Source organism: Zootoca vivipara, chromosome 3 (genome assembly GCF_965207765.1).
Source record: "Zootoca vivipara chromosome 3, rZooViv2.hap1.1, whole genome shotgun sequence".
Taxonomy (NCBI): Eukaryota; Metazoa; Chordata; class Lepidosauria; order Squamata; family Lacertidae; genus Zootoca; species Zootoca vivipara.
The window spans coordinates 75,825,026-75,846,018 of NC_142586.1; the positions used below are offsets into that span (position 1 = coordinate 75,825,026).

The window sequence follows — 20,993 nt, forward strand, 5'->3', positions numbered from 1 at the left end:
GTGTCTGTTGTGAGTTATTTTAAGGGTAATTTCTGGTAAGCCTCGACACACAACCATATGCCCTCTAGCCTAAGAGCAGTTCCAGTTATGTTGACGTGCAAGCCAGTCACACATCTCCTTTCCAGCCTTTGTCTAAAACATGTCTCTACAACCTCCCCCTCTTTTCTTCTTGTGACACCCTTCCCCCCCCTCTCTCTCTCTCTCTCTCTCACTTGGTGTGAATATCCTAGCAAATAACTGACATCTGCTCCTGAAAGTACATTTTGTGAGTGATCTGTAATAACACTTCACCTGCTGACTGAGGTAAACTTGCCAGATCCCCACACCACACAGACACACCCCGACTCCTGAGCCTTTTGCAGCAGTTTGACACACAGATATTTAGCAGGTGTCAATTTCCACACAGTTCGCATCCGGGCAGGGGATCGCAGGCAGTGGTGCTTTTTCTTGTCCCGTAGTGTGGTATTACAGCACCTGTTTCCTATCTGCTTTAAGGATCCACATTTAGTTTCCAATTATGGCAGCACAGGCTTGCATCTCCACTTTCAGCTTTTGAGAATGTGATAAATAATTACATTATTTTGGGAGCAGGGAACATCTGGCCCAAGGGGTGGATATGGCTCTCCATGCCTCTCTATCTGGCCCTAGGGACTCTTTCTAGGCCATGCTCTGTGCCTTCTTTGAGTGCTTTTGCTTAGCTGCAGTTCATCCTTAAACGAGAATAATGTCTCTTGCTTGCTTGGAAGTGTGCGCGCAAGTAGAAACTGGCTTTTAATCTGACTGGAATGTTTCTTATTGGACAAAGGTAGGAGTCAAAAAAACTTGTCCACAATAACACTTTATTTCCTTTAGAATAGTTTATATTTTCTGACCACAGATCCTATATAATCCCTGGCCTATAGTAAGGGTTTAATACACAGTATAGATCTCTCACATTTAATCTTGCCAAAGTCAGTGCCAGGGCATCCAGTTATAGTTATTTTGTATCTATACATTTTTTTGCAGAATGGAATTTTATTACTAAAGGCAATTGGAAAGCCTCGTGAAATTGCCATTGGGAACTTGATAAACAAAAACAACCTGATTCTGCAAGTACTTAGCAGTTCTCTTCAGTAAGCTCTTCATACAGTGTTACAGGTTACTGGCACTCATTGGAAGTTCAGCTCTAGCTACCAATTCTCCAGTAATATTTCTTGTAATAATAAATATAACAACTCATATTCTACTCATATTCTGCTCAGTTCTAAAAGTACTTAGAGTGGTATACACAACATAAAACAATGTACCAAAAGAAGAAAAAGGTAACTGTTTCTAAAAAACATGAACTACCACTAATACTGAATGCAAAACAGTGCTTTGTGGTTCCTCTTTGAAGCAAAAACCTAGGCTTGATCCAGATATTGCTTTGATGGCTAAAACCTCAGTCTTATCCCCTTTAATTAAAAAAAATGCTGAAAAAGAAAAAAGGTAATGGGTTGAATTTCCCTCATGTTTTTGTTTCCCCAGTCAGTAATTATCATGAAGCTTGTATAAAGGAAAGAAAAGGGAAACTGAGTTCTCTTCAAACTTTCCTGTTTACAGGTTCCTTTCAATGACATCCTCCATTTCTATCGCCATAGCTGCCAAGTTTTCCCTTTTCTCATGAGGAAGCCTATTCAGCATAAGGGAAAATCCCTTTAAAAAAAGGGATAACTTGGCAGCTATGTTCTATCGCCCCTTTACATTATTATTTTATGCATGACCGCCTTCTGGTTTCAGGGCAGTTCAGGCATTCTAATATTCTACCTAAAGGCCATGTTGATGTTGTTTTGGTTACTCTCCCTAATGATTTTCTATGCCCTGGAGAAAAAGTTGTTCTGCTTACCTTGGCTTTCTTCCAGGAAATGCTAATCACCTGGTGCAGGGAACAAAATTCCTACGTCTTTTCCTGTTCCTGCAAGTGCTGTGAAGACATCGATGCAATCCAAAGTAATGGTGGTGAGGAGAAATATGTGGAGACTTACACTCAACTTTCCACCTCTGTGGTTAGGAGTAGATATAATATGTAGCTGTGGAACTATAAGGTACAGGGAAAGGTAAGTTTTTGTGTGTTTTTAGCAGGGGGTTATCTGCACTTTGGCTGGCTTATTTTAATTTTGTAAGGAAGAATGAAATTAGAGGATTACAACTACTGCAGGGAGTGATCTTGTTTCTGCACCAAATGTATATTCAGCATTCAGCATTTTTTTATTTTTTTGTCTTATTGCTAATAATGAATTAGTATTTGGTTCTTAACTAAAATTTACAACAAAAACCCAACATTTGAGAGGAGGTGCCAATAGCATTACTCTTTAAACTTTCAACCTAAAAGCATGTATGTTTACTTGGAAATAAATCCAATTTCACTAGGACTTTCTCCAAGTACCGTAAGTAGCCTTAAGGCTGCAGCTAAAATTATTCAGGTGCTATCATTTCTATTTATAGTGGCGTGGTCTGTGGTGTTGAAATCATGTATGATGACATGAAAATGTCAGTTGCACCTTGGAATTTACAATATACGTGGCAGAATTCATTATCTTTGTAAAGTTAATAATCACTCTGGAACTTTCTTTGCAAATTGTGATACTCCTTGGAGGAGAAATCTCATCTCACAGAACAGTGGAAGACATTCATATACCCATTCATATACGCCCTCCCATCAGATGTCAAGGAAATAAACAACTATCTGACTTTTAGAAGACATCTGAAGGCAGCCCTGTTTAGGGAAGTTTTTTTATGTTTGATGTTTTATCGTGTTTTTAATATTCTGTTGCTGGGCAGGGTATAAATTATTATTATTATTATTATTATTTTATTATCCCATTTTCTGGGTTATTATTTAATAGTAACTCATGTAATAAAAGATCCTTGCTATAGGGACAAAAATTAGCTTGAGGAAATTTATTATTTAGGTTCCATAGCACTAAAACAGATGAAATCTGGCACATACGAAGATCACTTAGGCTCCAATGCAACAAGTCTTAGGACTGGACTGTGCAACAAAGATAAACATTTAGGTCATATACCATATGTGTTGTGAAAAGAGGGAAACCTCATTTCCTAGTTATATTTACATTTAAATTTTCTAACCCACCTTCATTGAATAATGATCCTAGAGGGATACAGCATAAAAATATAAAATAATGGCTACAAATTGGCAAAAAGATCAGCATTTAAACCAGCATATATAACTTTAACTTCTTGAATTTAATTTAGTCAAAGTACCTGCCAGGGTGGGATGAATGGTGCTCTTCTCTGTTCTATGCAGACATGCTCTAGGGAAATTTTCTAAGCTATAAAGCTATATTATTTTAAGAGTGTCATTCTAATTCAGTGGGCTAAACCTGATAAGATTTAGAGGGGCTAAAAGATAGCTCTGATCTGGACATATCAGCAGAAATTTCTCTCCCTTATTTCATTATCAGTAAGGGGAATAATTTATGATGATACACACACACAAACACACACAAAAAAGGTTAAATAAAGAATGTAGGATATTTGTGTAGGGTATTATGTGGCTGTATATAATTCTTTGTGCAGTCCTTTTATGCATGTTTACTCAGCAGTATCCCAACTAAGTTCAATGAGAGTTACCGCCAAGCCATTGTGGATGCTAAGCTGCATTGAACACAGTGGGACATACTTCACACTAAACACTCCATTATAAATTTCCTCCTTCCTGTAGGTCTCTAATTGTCTGGGGGCTTCCTAACACTGGTATAGGCTACTGTCAGGAGCCTGGATGATGGAACAGATGGAGTTTGGGTTTGATTTATAATGACAGGTCTCATGTCCTCCTCTTTTACATAAATTAATTTAAAACATCGTAATCCCATGAACATAAAGCACCACAGAATTAATATGCAGAAACCTCTACCAAAAGTAGAAACAATTCAAGTTAGCAAGTCATATAGTATTTTAAAAGTTAATTTAAAAAATCAAACATGAAGTGAGGCATAACTTACTTGCAACTTGCATCTTCCTGATGTTGGTTGGTGTTACCAAATGCTCTGTGTTTAAAGAGGAAACAATGAGTGTGTGCTGAATATTGATGAACTTAATCCCTTTGAGGATTACCATTATTTGTACCCCCTTGGAATACAAATGGCTTATTTCTGAATGGTCATTGAGACCAGTATACTGAATAATCTGTAGCATCATTAACCTTTAACAATTTCTGCAAAGAATTTGTGTGTCTGTATGTTGCTGTTTTTATATTAAAATATATATAGAACTGTGTTGCTGAATTGTGTGAGGGTTTTTAAAACACTCTATAAAATAATATAGTATTTGCATAATAGAAATAATATATGTTGTGGCAATATTTCCACTATTAAAAAGCAGAACATTTTTCTTTTCAAAGATTAAAAGCTGCTAGTGTCTTTTGTGAAAAGTTATTATGGAATTTGAGGTTTAATTCCCCCCCTCTCTCCCTCCCCCCCTCCTTTCCTACCTCCTGCCCAATTCCAGGAAATAATACTTTGAAAGGCTGGAATTAAAGCTTTTTGCAATGCAGAGGACTATGCCGGTGGAGAAAAAAGTTCCTGTTGCTGAGGAATTGCTGTTCATATCTACCAAAGAGAGCCAGGACTGTAGCAGACTCAGTCTGAAAAGGCAACGGTGCCACAAGCTACCATTGGAAGGAGCTGTCTGCATCTCTCGGTGCTCTACTGAGCATGTCCCTGAGGAGCCCTGTGCTAGCAGCACATTATGCAAAAAGGCAGCTCCAGCAGCTGGGAGAGAGGCAGAGCAAGCCTTTGCTCCGCTTGCATCACCGCCTCTTGAAAACAAACCTGGATTACTCGAGAGGTCCTCGCTGCCAGGCCAGCTGAATGAAGACGAGCGGCATGGCTTGATTCCTGATGCTGCACGATTGCTAAACAACATGGGGAACCAAGATGGGAAGCTGAAAAGGAATGCAGGTGATGTGCATGAGGGAGGCGAGGATGCTTCTGGGCCCAGGGATGCAGATGGCACAAAGAAGGGAGCAGGGAGCAAAAAGGGACTGGGAAGGTACGGCAAAGGGAATGAATCCAGCAAAAAAAGGGGGAAGTCAGAGTCTCGGGCATCTGTGTTTTCCAATCTAAGGATCAGAAAAAATCTGTCCAAGGCTAAAGATGGAAACAGCAGCTCGAGAGAGGATGTTTTAGAAAGCCAGGCCTCGCAAACAGGGGAGCTAGACAGCGCTCATTCGATTCTCACCAAAACTCCTGATATAAGCATTTCTGCAGATGAAGGGGGTCTCTCGGACACAGATGTGGATCATTTTGAAAATACAAATGAAAATCGTCCAGCTGCTGCCGACAAGCAGGATGGACAAAGGACCAGCTCCGGCTCCGATACGGACATATACAGTTTCCATTCAGCCACCGAACAAGAGGATTTGCTTTCTGATATCCAGCAGGCTATTAGACTGCAACTGCAGCAGCAGCAGCAGGGGGCAATTAACATTGGAACGGAGCAGCATGGCACCAAAACAATGGACCTACACATGGCTAATTCTCAAGCAGCCCCCTTAGGTTTTGAAAGGTTTCTTTCACTAAGCAGCGACAAAGACAGCAGTCCAGATACTGAACAGCCTGTCTCAGCGAAATCGGAAATTACAGAATATATTGCCACCTGCGATACCGAAAGTGAAGTGAAAGAAGCGACAAGCGTAATGGGGCATTCCTGCAGCAGTGTTTTCAGTATGCAGGAAGAGCACGGGCAATTGCCAGAGGAGCAGGACCAACCTGCTCGTGAACTGAAAGATTTACCCCCTTTAAATGCTGCAGTGACAGAGAATGGGGCTGTGCTAGGCAGTTCCGTGTTTAATTTTCCATCCCCAGATGATGATTCAGAGGCTAAAGGAATAGCTGTTGAATTTTCAGGTTCAAAAAGAGAGGATGATATTGTAAATACAGCCCATGATCAGGTTGGTGGAGCCAAAGAAAGGAAGCAGAGTTTGTCAGCCAGCAGAAAGTCACTGGATGATGGGCTTTCTTCTGAATTGAAAAATGGTACTTTTTCCTCTGAGGATCTCTCAAGCAGTCCTGTGCGTAGTTCCAAATGTTTCAAGCCCTATCCTCTCATCAACCCCTGCTACATCAAAACCACCACTAGGCAGCTGAGTTCCCCAAATCACTCACCTTGTCTATCCCCATCCCAGAGCCCACTCTTTAAAAGGAGACGCGAGTCCTCTCAGACGAAAGTGAGTGCGCCAACCAAGAAGCAGAGGTCGGCCAGTTTGGCAGGTTCATTTAGTCGATCAGCAGACTGGACAGATGAGATTTCAGATCACAGAGATGAAATAGCTCAAAAGTCAGGCTCGGCAGATTTCTTGGAATACCGGCGGAGTAGAGATGGTTTTCAAGGCGAAAGGGTGCATTTTAATCACTCAAGAAAGTCGTCAGGGACATCAGCTTCTACTGATGCCTTCCCCAATGTGTTTAGAGGTGAGTGACATTGGTAAACTATGGTAACCCTTGCTGTGACCTCGGGTCTGAAAAGTAGGTGGCTAGCATACTGTAATTAACATGTCTTTACTATCTTGGTCTGATTTTATATTTAAAGTGAGTTTGCAAACTCTACAACTTCCTATTCATGCAAGTTCTGTGGTCTCAGTGGATATGTTTGCAGCACTTGTTTAAAGTACTTGTTTAGAATTTTGCTTTATTCAGCGTACCCATCAGGCAACTGATAAAGTGTCTTATAAATAAACAGTGAGCTCTGTGTATACAGCCCAGCAGACATTGTATTTTGGAGAGCATTGTGCGTGCCTACTGCATCTGTTGCTCATCATTATTTGTTAGTATTTATTTTATTTATAAAAAATATTTATATACTGCTATATCACAAAAATATATCAAACCTGCTAGATGTGTAAAGTGCTTTACAGTCCTGACGGGGATTTATTGCACTTTCACAACTCTCACAGTAACTGTAAGTCATACCGTACATTGGAATTGCAAGTCAAATTTTATGAATACGAACCCTTGATTAAATATGACTTGCACATGGTCACCATTGAGTCATGGCAACTGAATCCAGGTCTGCCTGATTGAAGCTCAACAATCTTGTTACTAGGCCATGCTGGCCCTTGGTTGATAATCTGCATAAATAATGTTCATGTAAATAAGGCATACCATGGACAGGTATTTGCACAAGGCTAGCCACTGTTGCCATGGCTGTCTTGGGGTTTAAAGAGCTGAGATCTCCCTAATCTAGTGGTACAGAAGTCTGCAACACTTGGCCCAAAGGATGCATCTGGTGTCCTAGAGTTTGTCCCTTGGCCTGGATGGCCCATTACCGCTACTGCTTGGAAGCCATCTGCTTTTGTGCAGGTTATTCCAGTGTGTGTGTGTGTGTGTGTGTGTGTGTGTGTGTGTGTGTGCGTGTGTGGTGTTAGGTGCATTTTTACTGTTGTGCCAGATGTTCTGTACTTCTTCATTTACCACAGTGACTGTTAGGCACCATGAAGACACGTTGAAGAATAATATATAAGGCATTAGAGGTAAACTTCAAAGTTTGGTTTAGCTTCATGGGTGACCTCAATTTTTCTTAAAACTTCTAATATCATCATCATCACCATAAATACTGGGTTGGATTCAGTATACTGTACAGAGAAGGTCTGGGAAGGGAGAGCTGGGTCTGGAGGAACTGCTATATTCAAATCCTGTTTGAATTTAGCATTGCTCCTTTAAAAAAGAAAACCTGTTCCAGGAGCTGTGTTCTTAAATTACAATGGGAAGAAAATAAACTACATCAATTTCTTGGCCAGGGTAGTCCCCTTCCCCCACCATTCAGGAAGCATGTTGGAAGGTTAGGAGGATTTCAGTCCTGTGAATCGACAGCCTCTGCTGCTGTGACCCTCACATGCCCCCGTTTCCCGTTCTCCAGGTTTGGATAGAGAGAAATTGTGAGGTCTCTCTCCTTCCTTGTAGGGGAAAATTATTTTAAAATCTGGTCTCTGGGATGTCACACGTCATAAATTTGTAATATTAGTTGAAATCCATTCCCATTGAAGTAATGAAATTTCACTAAGGTCACATGCACACCACACTTTTAAAGTACAAACCTTTCCCGAAGAATGTTCGGTTTACTCCTTATAGAGCTACAATTCCCAACACCCTTAACAAACTATATTATTATTATTTCTGCTGAAAGCAAATAATTTGAATCAAGTGCATGTTTTGCGGAACAGTTGTGAGTTAATGCAAGTTGAACAGTACTGCACTTAAAAATGATTTGAGTGTTTTCTTCTATTCTGAAGTGTTAAGCAGACTCACTGGTTTCAAAGTATTATTATGCTATTAATATAATTGTATGTAATTGCCCAAAGGACATAACTTTGTTGATTGCAGTCTTTTAACCAAAGTTGCCAATTCACACTGCAATCCAGAATTCATTTAAGACAGTGATATAATTCCCATGGATTTAATGATGTTGTATAGTTGTATAGTCATGCTGGCCACATGACCCGGAAGCTGTCTGTGGACAAACACCGGCTCCCTCAGCCTATAGAGTGAGATGAGCGCCGCAACCCCAGAGTCGTCCGTAACAGGACCTAACGGTCAGGGGTACCTTTACCTTTACCTTTATAGTTGAGAGAGTATTAGACTGGTTCAAATCTTTATTCAGTATTAAATTTCATTGGGTGGAGTTGTGACGTCTCACTAAAAGATAAGGCACGATAATCCTATGTATGCTGCCTTGAACTTCATAGAGAAAGTATGAAATAGAAATGTGATGAAACCAGTTTACACTCTGAACTATGCTCAGAAGCGTACTTCAGATGGTTTAAGTATCATTGATTCAGCACCTGATATTTGTATAATGGTGAACGATGGAACTCCTTGAAAGTTCTAACTGAAGATTTGCTTACTGTAAAACAGTCACATAAATAATAAGACTACTGCTCTAAAATAAAAAAATTCCTTCAGTAGCACCTTAAAGACCAACTAAGTTTTTATTTTGGTATGAGCTTTCGTGTGCATGCACACTTCTTCAGATACAGTGAAATGGACTGTATCTGAAGAAGTGTGCATGCACACGAAAGCTCATACCAAAATAAAAACTTAGTTGGTCTTTAAGGTGCTACTGAAGGAATTTTTTTATTTTACTTCGATCCAGACCAACACGGCTACCTACCTGTAACCAGAACTACTGCTCTAGAATCTGTGGGGGTCTATTGAAAATAAGTTTGTATTGTCTGCTATAGTGGTTCATTCAATTGCATAATACAGATCATGGATCTGGGTAATCCTTTTGGCATCCATCTGTCTCGAGAGACAATGGAGTGCGCCTCCAGGGATGAAGTCAAATTGCTGTGTTAGCAGCACCAAAGTGACCTACCCTAGCCTAGGCAGTATGTATGGAGGTCCTGGGCTACTGAGATGACAAAACTACCCCCTTGGCCTTGCTGGTGTGGTTCACACATTTAGCACCAGCTTGGCTGCAGGAGTTGGCAGAAGGAAGCGTACAAGGTGCCATCCAACTGTCTTAGGGACTCCACTCTGGATCTGCGTAGGGTTCACTCCTTAGCCTTTTCTTCTCCCAAAGATATCTTGCAAGGCAGTGGAGGTTTAGCATCAGTTTTCCTTCTCCAAGATGGGCTACCTTCCCAGGTTGATGAGCCCCATCTGCCCCTCACTTCCTCTATAGCATGTGCAGAAACCGCCTTCTTGATGGCTGAACACACTAATGGTCTTGTCCACTCAATCCTCCGAAGCCCGTCTTTGCATGCAGGGGAAGTCTTTAACTCACTGAAAGTTTGAGACCCATTGGTTACCCTCACCTGGTTTAGCTGACCAATCAAAGACATTTTTCAGGATGTGGCCCTTGTTGCATGCTGTCAGCTTCTAGGAGCCACAGGTGAGAGCCGAGTGCAGGGTGGGGACCAAAGGTGGACAGACTACCCCAGAAGGAGGAAGATGTTTCCCCCACCAGAGGTACTACTGTTCCCCTAACACCCCATCATACGAGTGAGTACAAGCAGTGCTTTTTTCTGGGGGGATGCAGGAGTATGCATACCCCCAAACATTTTGTGAATCTAAGTTTGGCCTCGTTGAGGGGCAGTATTTCAATATGAGTGGGAAAATGAGAGCACTCCCTAAACATTTTTAATAGAAAAAAAGCACTGAGTACAAGTAATCATATGCATTCTTAAGTGTGCAACAGGGCACTTAATTTTTTCTGCAAGAGTCAAGGAAAGTTAGGAAGCTACCTTAGCCCATTGGCCCAACTAGCTCAGTATGGTCTGTACTGACTAGCAGCAGCTCTCTGGGCTTTAAGCAGGAGACATTCCTAGCCCTACCTGGTAATTCTGGGAATTGAACCTGTGACTTCCAGGGTGAAAGTTGTCCACTGACCCTCTGGATGAATCATTTGCTCTAGCAAAATATTGTTGCTTCCCAATCAGGTAATACTGTTTTATTTATTTGTCTGCATTTTCTGTGGTTGAATGATTCAGTCACTCCCAACACAGGAGACAAACTTGCCCTTGGATGAGACTGTCTGCATGATCTGTGCCCTGGTAGCTTTCATGGGTTTGCCTTATTCCAGCCCTGAGCCACATGCACAAGAGAGACTCATGCAGTGACAAGGGGAAACAGGGCAGTTGGTTCTCAGGTGCAACGGTTAAGTCTGCTTCTAGTTTTAACTTGGGAAAAGGTGCCTCTAACAATTATGCATTGTATTTTAGTTTTTGCTTTTTTAAAAAAATTCTACTGCCTTGTTAGCATTTGTTGTGATAAAACCTATGAACTCAGGCTTCTATTCCATGAATGCACCTCTTTTATTATCTTAACACACACTTGTTTTCCTTAATGCATTGTTTTCCTGTTATTATCTTATTGTAATTGTGAATCAGGTTTTCCTTTGCAGTACTAGATGCCATGTACCCAGTGGTAAATAGTTGTCACCTTTTTTCTTTCTTTCTTTCTGCCCACATATGCCAGCTGTCTTTGAAATCCAGAGACTGATTAAATCTTTCAGTTTATGCAGCACTCTTCACATTACAGAGTTGGAGCAGAAGCAGCTACTGAAAACAAGCTGGTGTTTGCCTGTGAGAGTTTAGAAAAGTGAACAATAGAGCGCAAAAAAAGAGAAAGACCTCAACATTCAATTGCTGTTTGGGGGAAACTAGCCATAAATATTATTAAAGCAGAAGGAAATTGTTCCCAGTGTGGTAGGATGCCACTTGGTACATTTAATAGAATTATCATCATCATCATTATCATCGTCATCATCATTATTATTACTTCATACTTTTAGCAGTCTTTTATAATCCTATTTTATAATCCTTTTTTAAGGCTACCAGTAAGTTTATGTCAAAGAGAGACGACTGCAAACATAAGAAACTGCATTATACTAGATAATATTTGCCCCCAGACCAGCAAACTAGTTGAAAGGTTATCTTTATTAAAGTATATAACAATAAGATATGTGGAATAAAAGCCAATTTAGCAGAACAGCCCTAAATACTGGCCAAACCCAGCCCCTCCCTATTGGGCATTCCCTTCCACGGGAGTGCCAGCTTGGCCCCACGACCGTGAGTGCCCTGGGCTGTGGGTGCCATACAGCATGCATGGGCCCGGCACCAAAATTTGTGGGTGCCTGGTCCCTTGATGGGGGAATTTTGTGGGTGCTTGGGCACCCATGGAGCCGGCACCTATGCTCACCCAGGTGACCCAAACATCCCCTCCCCTAGGAGAGACCAACTCAAGTCTTTTCCAGTGTGTCTTCCAAGGTGGGGTATGCTCATCTCCATTAAGGGCAGGAACGCTGCTGTCTGTTTAGCCCAGAATTTCATTTTCTGCTTGGTAGCCTTTTCACAATATCAGAGCTCTTTCACATTACTTGCTACCTGATTATCTTAACTGGATTCAACCTGGGGACCTATCACATGCAAACTATGTGCTCTACCTCTGAGCTAAGGTCCCTTCTCTCAGCTATAAGCACCACAAAACATCTAAGGCAGAGTTTTTGAGCTTTCTCTCTTAGTTAACAATGGGAACCCTGTACCCTGGATGTGATGGCAATCTGGCTGCGACATCTGTCACCCCATTGATCGCCAGGGTTGATTTGGCTGATCTGGCTGGCTGGGTGGGTGTCCTCTTCCTCCCTCACCGCTCCATGTGCATCCCTCCCGAAGCTGCGTGCTCGGTGGAAGAGGATGACCATCCCAGATAGAAGGAGTGTACCGTTCTTCGGTCAAGGGTATACGATAGCTGCGCTCCCCTGCTAGAACCTCCTTTTAGTTAACAATGGGAACCCTGTACTTTGCTGTCTTTGTGGCCTGCAGAATGGCAAGTCATGTGCTAAGGATGCTTTTATCAGAGGGACTAAGTGGAAAGTATTCCTGCTTGAGTGGGGTGCAGCTGAAGAGCATGATCCAGAGCTTCCCATTTACCACAGATAAGTATTGCTCCTCATTGTTTGCTGTGTTTATTTTAGAGGGTTAAATTTTCTTGTAAGCTGCCTTGGAAGGATTTGTATCCCGAAAGGTGGGATATAAATAATAATTATTTGCATGCCCATAGTGCACATCTCCACTGTTGTGGTTGTTACAGAAAGTATGTAATCTGAAGAATTTCTTTTCAGTTTAGCTGTTCCCTGGGGCTTTTTAGCTCTGATCTTAGTAACAGCAGGCAGTGAACAAATAGCTGGCCTAGTTTACAGTGCTGTATAGTTGGGCTTTTTGCCATGTCATTTTTTTTTATAGTAGCCCACGTGTTCTTTTCTGGTTGAGGATTTTCTCATACATGACGTAAATGGTAATGAGCAACTGCAATCGCAAAGTTTTCCCATATAATCCACTGCAGTAAACTTCATAAGGAATGTTCAGATGAGATATAAGGATTGTGAGCTGTAAGCAGCACCAAGGTATTATAAAAAGGTCTTGGCTATTTTAGGAAGGAAATACGCAATGCTGCTGTGCTAAAATAATATCTTCTGTTTTGGCTTTGAAGCAGAGCCCCGTGAATCCTTTGGCTTGTGTGGAGTTATACTCTCAACTGAAATTAAGAGGGAAGTGTAAGTGTTAGTGAAATATACTCGGAGTCGAGAGTGAATTTCATGCTCTTTATTCAGCTCGTAGTCATCAAGGAGAAGAAGAGAAGAAGAATGCCCTTTCCCCCAAAACCATCTGCTTATATACATTATTTACACAATGGGCTTTGCGTGATTGGCTACTTCAGGGCTACAACTGTGGGCCAATCAGTTTGTGGATTGGCTTCTGCCAGCAGCCTGATTGGCTGCTCCTGCAGGCCAATCAGGTTGCAGATTCACTTCTGCCAGCCGCCTGATTGGCTGCTCCTGCCGGCCAATCAGGTTGCGGATTCACTTCCACCTGGAGTTGGATTGGGTGGCTCCTGCGGATCAATCAGACTGCTGATTCTGGATCCTATTGTTCTATGATTCAGCTCAGTACATAACAGTTAGTCAAATGTGGGGTGCCTCTTGCTTCTTTGTGACTAGATACTATGTCACAGTGGTAAGATCTAAATGGGAGAATGGGAAATCAGATGGGCTGGAAGGATTGTGTCAGAAAACACACCAATAGGAGCTGACAGCTCTGACTTGGTATCATCTACTTGACCAACCGCTGCCTCTTAACCTGACTTGCCTCACAGGTTTGTTGTGAGGATTAAATGGAGAGGCAAAACCGTGTTCCATCACCTTGAGCTCCTTGGAGAAAAAGGTGGGCTTATAAATGCAATGAATTGATGGATAAAATAATGATTTTCTCATCTCATGGAAGATGAGGTATGAGCATCCACAATTGGATGTGAGGGACAAGAATAGCCATCACCTTCTCAGGAAAGTTGATGATACGGAGTTATGGGAGTGGGGTGGGTGAGGAAAGGTATTCAAGTTGGGAAGATTACTTCCTTTTGTTCAAATGATGTGGAATAAAATAAGGGGAGGGGAGTTGAAATTTGGCTGGGCATCAGTGTATAATTTGTGGGGCACCCCCCCTCCCTCCAAGCTGGGATTGCTTATAAAAAGATATTGAAAGACAGGTGTTTGTGTACAGAGGAGCATTTCCCCTTTAATAGGATACCCCATTCCCTTGGAGGGGCAGGCAAAGGCTTACAACCTCCCCTACAACCATGACTAAGTAAGTGTCTAAACAACTAAATCCCTGTGCAGTTATGGCAAGGGTGGTGTGTGTGAAAACCCGGAAACATCCCTTTTACCTTTGCTGTTTCTCAACCCAGGGGAAAATAGCACTGCTGGAAATTGGTTTCAGTTTCCAAGGGAGTGGGATTTGCTCCCACTCAGCTTTTGGTTTCACATGGTCTAAAATAATCAAACCAGAATATCAACAATAAAGCCAAAGAACATATACCAAGTTAAGAAATTTCACCATTCTGTGGAAGAGAATTCAAACATTAATTTGAATTGTGTCTACACTGTATGTCATTGAAGCTGCATAAGAGCTGTTTCCACATAACTTTTTAACACAACACGAGTAGCAGGCTGGAAAGGAACTCCATAATTTACCCTGTTCATATACAGGTATGTAGGTAGCCGTGTTGGTCTGCCGTAGTCAAAACAAAATTAAAACATTCCTTCCAGTAGCACCTTAGAGACCAGCTAAGTTTGTCATAGGTATGAGCTTTTGTGTGAAAGAAGAGGTGTGCATGCACACGAAAGCTCATACCGATGACAAACTTAGCTGGTCTCTACGGTGCTACTGGAAGGAATTCTTTTATCCTGTTTATATACCGGTAGTTCTTCAAAACAGTGTTGTGGAACAGGAGCAACAGAGAATGGCTTTCCCCCCTTTTGTTTCTGCCCTGATTCATATGTTACTAGTAGCTATTGACTAGTGATTAAGGAGACAAATAAGCTTTGGTTCCACCTCCATGTTTCAAAGAATGTGTCAGCCAGGCATCTGCATTCCAGCACCTCTTCATGCAATTTCTTTATATAATGTGCTTATTAGGCATAGAATATTGCTTAAAAGGAAGTCACATTCTCAACTGAGCAAGTATTGAACATCATTACACTATTGCACATTCCTTACTCTTATTTATTAATTATGTTTATCAATTATCAGCATGAGGTAATGTATAATGCAATCTCAAACACTGAAATGGAAGAAAAAACCTCAAGCAACTTATAGTAAAGCAATCTAATTAGCAACATGCCTAAACGGCAATAAGTTCCTTGTTTAGTTTCCTTTGGGGGAGAGATCACTCAAGACTTGTGGCATTCATGTAATGTTTTGATTAATTTACAAATAAGTAAATAATCTTCACTTCTTCTTATTATTATTCTACAAATCTACTCCCACATACCCAGTGGCAGAACTAAGTTTGAGAGTATGTGAGAGAGTGTGTCTTAAAAGCAGGGGTTCAGTCCAACTAGTTTTATCTTGTCTCATTATTTGCGTGTGGAGACCTTTTAACCACCCCCAAAATAAATTCAGAAAAGACTCAAATTTTAGGTTTGGTTTTTGGCAGAATTTAGGCCACAACTTTATTGATTACAATCAAGTGAGTGGTTGCATAGGCTCTGGTTCGACTAGCTCCCTGCACCTTTGCAGGCAGCACTGACCCTGGGCACCAACCATAGGTCAGCCTCGGGTGAACACCTGGGACAGTGGCAAACATGAACCCTGCTAGGCCTCCACCCAGATGTCTCAGGGCACAACCCCTCACAGGGAAGACCAACCATGAGTCCGTGGATTTCTTTATCGGAATACCCAATGCATAGGGTAGAGGTGGGCGGGTGTTCCGATGCACAGCAGAGCCCAAAAGAGGAAGCTCAGGGACACATGCAGGGACACGTCGATCACTTTGACTGGCGTCCCTCTGGCCCAATTGCACCCAGGATCTAGGGACCACCAATGGGGTATTGTGGCTATCCATACGTTCCCACCCATAACACAGGGTCTGGTTGCCAGGCCGCACCGCAACATGTGCCCTCTTGTTAGAGAGGACCCGATTTAACTTGTGTAAGGTTAGCAAAACTATACAAATTTTTAAAAGTAACCTTTAATTTATATTTCAATACTTTATCTTAAACAATATATAACCCTCTCTCCCTCCCTCCCCCAACACACACACACACACACACGCACACACACACACACACACACACACACACTACAGTGGTCTCTGGAATGGCTCTTATTTTTTTTTGTTGAATATTAGTTTTTCTTGCCTCTTGGCCTGGGTGCTTAAATGCTGAATGATGGCCTATAAAGACACACTATTTGAAATAAGTGTGTTGGGTGCCTTATATCAGAATAAGTCACCTCCCTCTACTTGACGGCTTTTACATTCTAGTAGCTTCTCACATTCAAATCCCTCAAGAAACATCTCTGACTATTTTCTACCGTCCTTGGACAGCTTACTTGTTATATCCATAGTAGAAGCTGCGGCCTGGCAAGCAGACTTCCTCACTGGCTAATAGTGAATATTGACCATAATCTTCCTCTTTCTAAAGCTTTTACATCAATCAGTAATCTTACAACAATACATTGCTTAAAAAATCTTCAAAACCTAAAGAAAGATTATCAAATCCAGATACAGGGAATTGAATGAGGTTGGAGGCATTCCATGCTCCTTGGGCATGTGTAAAGCCTCAACTTACATGTTCCTTAAAGTAGGGTTGACATTGCTGGGAATTGTAAACAGTGTCTGGGCAGAAGTCACTGAAATGTCCAGAGAAATCTAGACATATCGCAACCCCTGTGAGCAGCTCAACAGCTTTGGCCAAAAAGCAGCTCAACAACTTTTCTGTCTGGATTTTCACTTTTTGAAATATGGCAAGCCTACAAATTGTATAGTGGATGGGAGGAGTACCTACTCCTTTACCAACTGAGGACTGTTGTTTCTGTTAACATGTGAACTGGAGCTACGTTAAAAGGGGCGGAGGCTGAAAACTTTTGCTTTTTAGTTGAAAGATGGAAATTCAAGATCTCTGAAGCAGCCAGGCACCTCTACTTTTTGTCTTCCCTCTCTCCTGTTATAGTCCTGCAGACAATTGTAGTTTAAGGAGATCAAATTCTTCCCTTTTCAGTTATTATTAGAAGGTGCCACTTGTACTATAGTTTAGGTGAGCTGCTGTAGATAGGACATTTCAGTTTCTTATAGCTTGCATCACGTATGAAAACTTCGATCAAAAGTGATAGCCTGCTTAATCAGAACAGGTTTGGGGTTTTTGTTTTTGTAAATATTGCTTGAATTACCTCTCTTTTGCCTTTATATTTAGAGCTATTGATGTAGCCAAGGATCAATGTTTGTATTCAGTTTGTCTCTTGTGATGAATGCCCTCTGTTCTGGGGCAAAGTGGTGTCACTAACCGCAAATACGTAAAAAGACAAAGTTGGCAAGTCAATTGCTGCTATTTTTATCCCTTAGTAATCAGACTGTAAAATCTGATGTTGAGCGTTTGTTTCCCAAGCTTCCACTGGCAACTCCTTCTGCTTGGTTCCCCTGCCCCTAGCAACGCCTTTGTTGCTAACTTGCTACTCAGTTTAAGATGCTGCTTTGACTTCAACTATCATAGGCCCATGTGTTCTGAAAGCTCTATACAGTGATTATTTGGGCTTGAACAATCTATGTCTGCTAAAGAAAAGAATCCCAGTGTAGAACTAGAGAAGTGCAGCTGAAAAGAAATACAGGGAAATTATTTAGTAGATAGCAATTTTGCCGAGGTTGAAATCATTGTAATTGCTTTTTGTCTTACCCGTAAAAGGAATGTGATGCATAGGAGGGCTGCTTCATGTAAGACATTTTTCAGCTGAGCGCAGACATAAGCATAATAATCACAGGCATTGCACTGATTACCATCATGCAGCTTTTCCCTTTAAAATTCACAGAAGTGAATAAAAATATTGCTTCATCACCATGTGTATTTTAAAGTGAAAGTGCTTTAACAACATATGTGATGCTCATGCGTTCTGTACTGAGAAATATGTACCAAAATAAAAAATTCTGAAAGAAGCAGCCCTGAGAGATATAAACTAAAAATACCTACAAAAGGGTAGCAGAGCTTGCTAGTTTTTCCCTACAAAAAACCAGATGGTTCCATAGGGCCGGACCAGCCATCAAACAGATGACACATTTGTCCTTTAAGTGGGTGCAGAGCAACTAGCTTCAGAATGTGGCTGCGACTGCCGGCCCTACCTACCATGTGTAGGGTGGAGGGAGATATCAAAGTAAGACACACATGTTACCAACTGAGTCACCTGTGGAGGGACTAGCAGGCAAATTGTTCCTGCAAGTAAAAAGGCACAAGTAAAGGGTGGCATTTAACTTTCTCTCTAGTTCACATTTAAATCAGAAATGGATAAAGTAATTAATTGGTTTGAGTGGTATCAAGCTGGCATTCTTTGGAAACTTTTACATAAATGCTGCCATTCTTATGGGATTGGCAAAAAGTCAAAAATGTTCCGTCTCGGCCAAGCTATCAAAATTGCATACTGACTCTGTGGCCAGAATTACACAGAGGAATTCCAGTTTGTTTACTATGAAAATAAAGTTGTGTGTCTCTGAACTGCAGCCAAAATACATGAGTGAATTTTGGGTGGGAATGTATATTTCTCTTCTTCTCTCCCCCCCACCGCTATCAGTTTGCCGTTGTTCAACACATCCAGCTTCTCTTTTAACTTCATTCAAATTCAGTATTCCTGCTTGAATAAACGTATTGTGATAAATGGTTGCAAAGCAGCAAGGAAGAAAAGCTAGCGTTGAGGCTTTTGCAAGGCACTTTCCCCTAAATACTGAATTTTCAGTCACAACAGCCAGTTCCAAAAAGATGGAATGCTTTATAACTGAGCATCTATAAAATGAGGTGACTAGCGCAGCTGACAGATGTTGGTGTTGGGGAGCAGAAGTAAGGTGTTAGAAGGAAAAGAGCTGCATGTGCCTTGTGGCCCTATAAACTGACCTACTGCCTTCAAGTGAAGTAGGGACACTTGATGCAAGATTCAGCTGACGCTTCTGTGCATGGAACTGGTGGAGTGGGGCAAGGGCGGGGAGGCAACCATATTGTTATTTGGGAAATGTCTTATGCTTGTCCTTCTGAGAAACAGATCTTCAGAAAATAGCATAAATGTGTTGAACCTCTTAGCACCTCCCCTTAATTTACACAGCCTTTTGGGATTTCTACAAGTTCAGATCCATTGTGATATTCTCATTTTATAGAGCTGGTGCTATTGGAGGATTTTGATTTCCACTTGTTATATAACCAGGCTGTGCACAAAACAACCACTCCATTGGGAGCAGCCCTAAGGAAACACTTGCCCTCAGACAGAGTTCAAACTCTTCATCTCTCTTTTAAAAAAGAAACAAAAACCCCAAAATTTGGAGAGTGAAGTGAGACTAGAGTCACTAGACCAATGAAAAGCAAAGCAATGGGGGATTATGTGAAGCCCCTTGTAGCAGAGAAATTCAGCAAAATTAGTTCTCAAATCCATGATAACTCTGTGTGATAAGTCTATCTGCAGTGCATCACAAGCCTGCTTTCATGTCATTTTTAAAACATGCAGGGATATGTGGCAGTATAGAATCATGAACAAAAAGGTAACTTAAAGCTCTACGTGCATTCTGTGTGGAAGCTACAACTAATCCAGAATACGGAGCTAGACTGGTGAATGGGTGTGACCACCAATACCATTTAACACGGGTCCTGAAAGACTTACATTGGCTCTTGGTACATTTCCGAGCACAATTCAAAGTGTTGGTGCTGTCCTTTAAAGCCCTAAATGGCCTCGGCTCAATATACCTGAAGGAGCCTCTCCACCCACATCGTTGCCCAGACACTGAGGTCCAGCACCGAGGACCTTCTGGCTGTTCCCTCACTGCCAGAAGTGAAGTTACAGGGAACCAGGCAGAGGGCCTTCTCGGTAGTGGCGCCCACCCTCTGGAACACCCCCCCCCATCAGATGTCAAGGAAATAAACAACTATCTGACTTTTAGAAGACATCTGAAGGCAGTCCTGTTTAGGGAAGTTTTGTAAAACTGATGTTTTACAATTTTTTATGTGCTGTAAGTCTCCCAGAGTGGCTGGGGAAACCCAGCCAAATGGGTGGGGTATAAATAATAAAAATATTATTATTAAGGCTCATCCACACTAATTTTCTTTTGCACTTTCTAGTTGCAGGTCCACACTTTTCCAATCTGTGTCCAAGCATTCCCTGCCCCACTGCTTTTTCATGCTTTTAACTCTCCTCAGAAAGCCTGAATTGTCACTTGTTCTGATTCAGCATTAAAGAGCAGGCTTTCCTGGAGAAAGCGGCAGAGCAAAAAAAAAAAAGTGCTTAGACATGGACCAGGAAACTGCAGACCTGTTCCTAGAAAGTGTGGTGCAAAAGGTAAGTGTGGATGAGCCCTGATTTTTTCAGTACCTCCTTTAAAAATGTTGACCCTCTGGTTCCTGATCTTTCACACCCCAAATCCTTCTCTGCTGTTTCCATCTACAAACCATGATCCCTTCTATCTGCCTTCATATTGTCCTATGGGGCATGTTGGGCAATGAGTTAAGCAATATAAAATATGTAGGTTCAAGGGGAAAACTGTAGGTATTAAAGGAGAATTCCCTGGATGCCAAGATCCAGGTTTGGGGCAAGTACTCTTTGGCGAGAGAGCCCCAATAGAGATTTAAAATCACAAAATATTCAGCAAGGTAAAGTGTGGAAATAGGGGCTTTTAACCTTTTAAAACATGTCAAACCTGCGGCCCTCCAGATGTTTTGGACTACAATTCCCATCTTCCCCAACCACTGGTCCTGCTAGCTAGGGATCATGGGAGTTGTAGGCCAAAACATCTGGAGGGCCGCAGGTTTGACATGCCTGTTTTAAAATATGCCTTTCTGAGTTCCTTCCAAAGTTCCCCTCTTTCCCCAGCATAAGAAAATACCACACATTTTGTAAGTTAAAAATGGTTTACTTACAAACTCTCCAAAGGTCAGATTCATGTGCTTCAGAAAAGTTGCACAGGCAGTAAAAGTTAGTTCCAGAGTAGTGAAAGTTCCTA

The 20,993-nt window shown here is 41.6% G+C and overlaps 1 protein-coding gene across 1 annotated transcript in view; it reads left to right on the plus strand.

Moving 5' to 3' along the window:
- Positions 1–1,935: 1,935 nt before the first annotated feature.
- The window catches only part of FMN2 (formin 2), a 170,877-nt gene continuing 151,819 nt past the window's right edge, over positions 1,936–20,993 (plus strand). The window contains exons 1-2 of the mRNA XM_035108373.3: positions 1,936–2,075; positions 4,489–6,452. Coding sequence (XP_034964264.2) covers positions 4,529–6,452 — 1,924 coding nt within the window. The 5' untranslated portion in view covers positions 1,936–2,075; positions 4,489–4,528. The remainder of the gene's footprint in view (positions 2,076–4,488; positions 6,453–20,993) is intronic.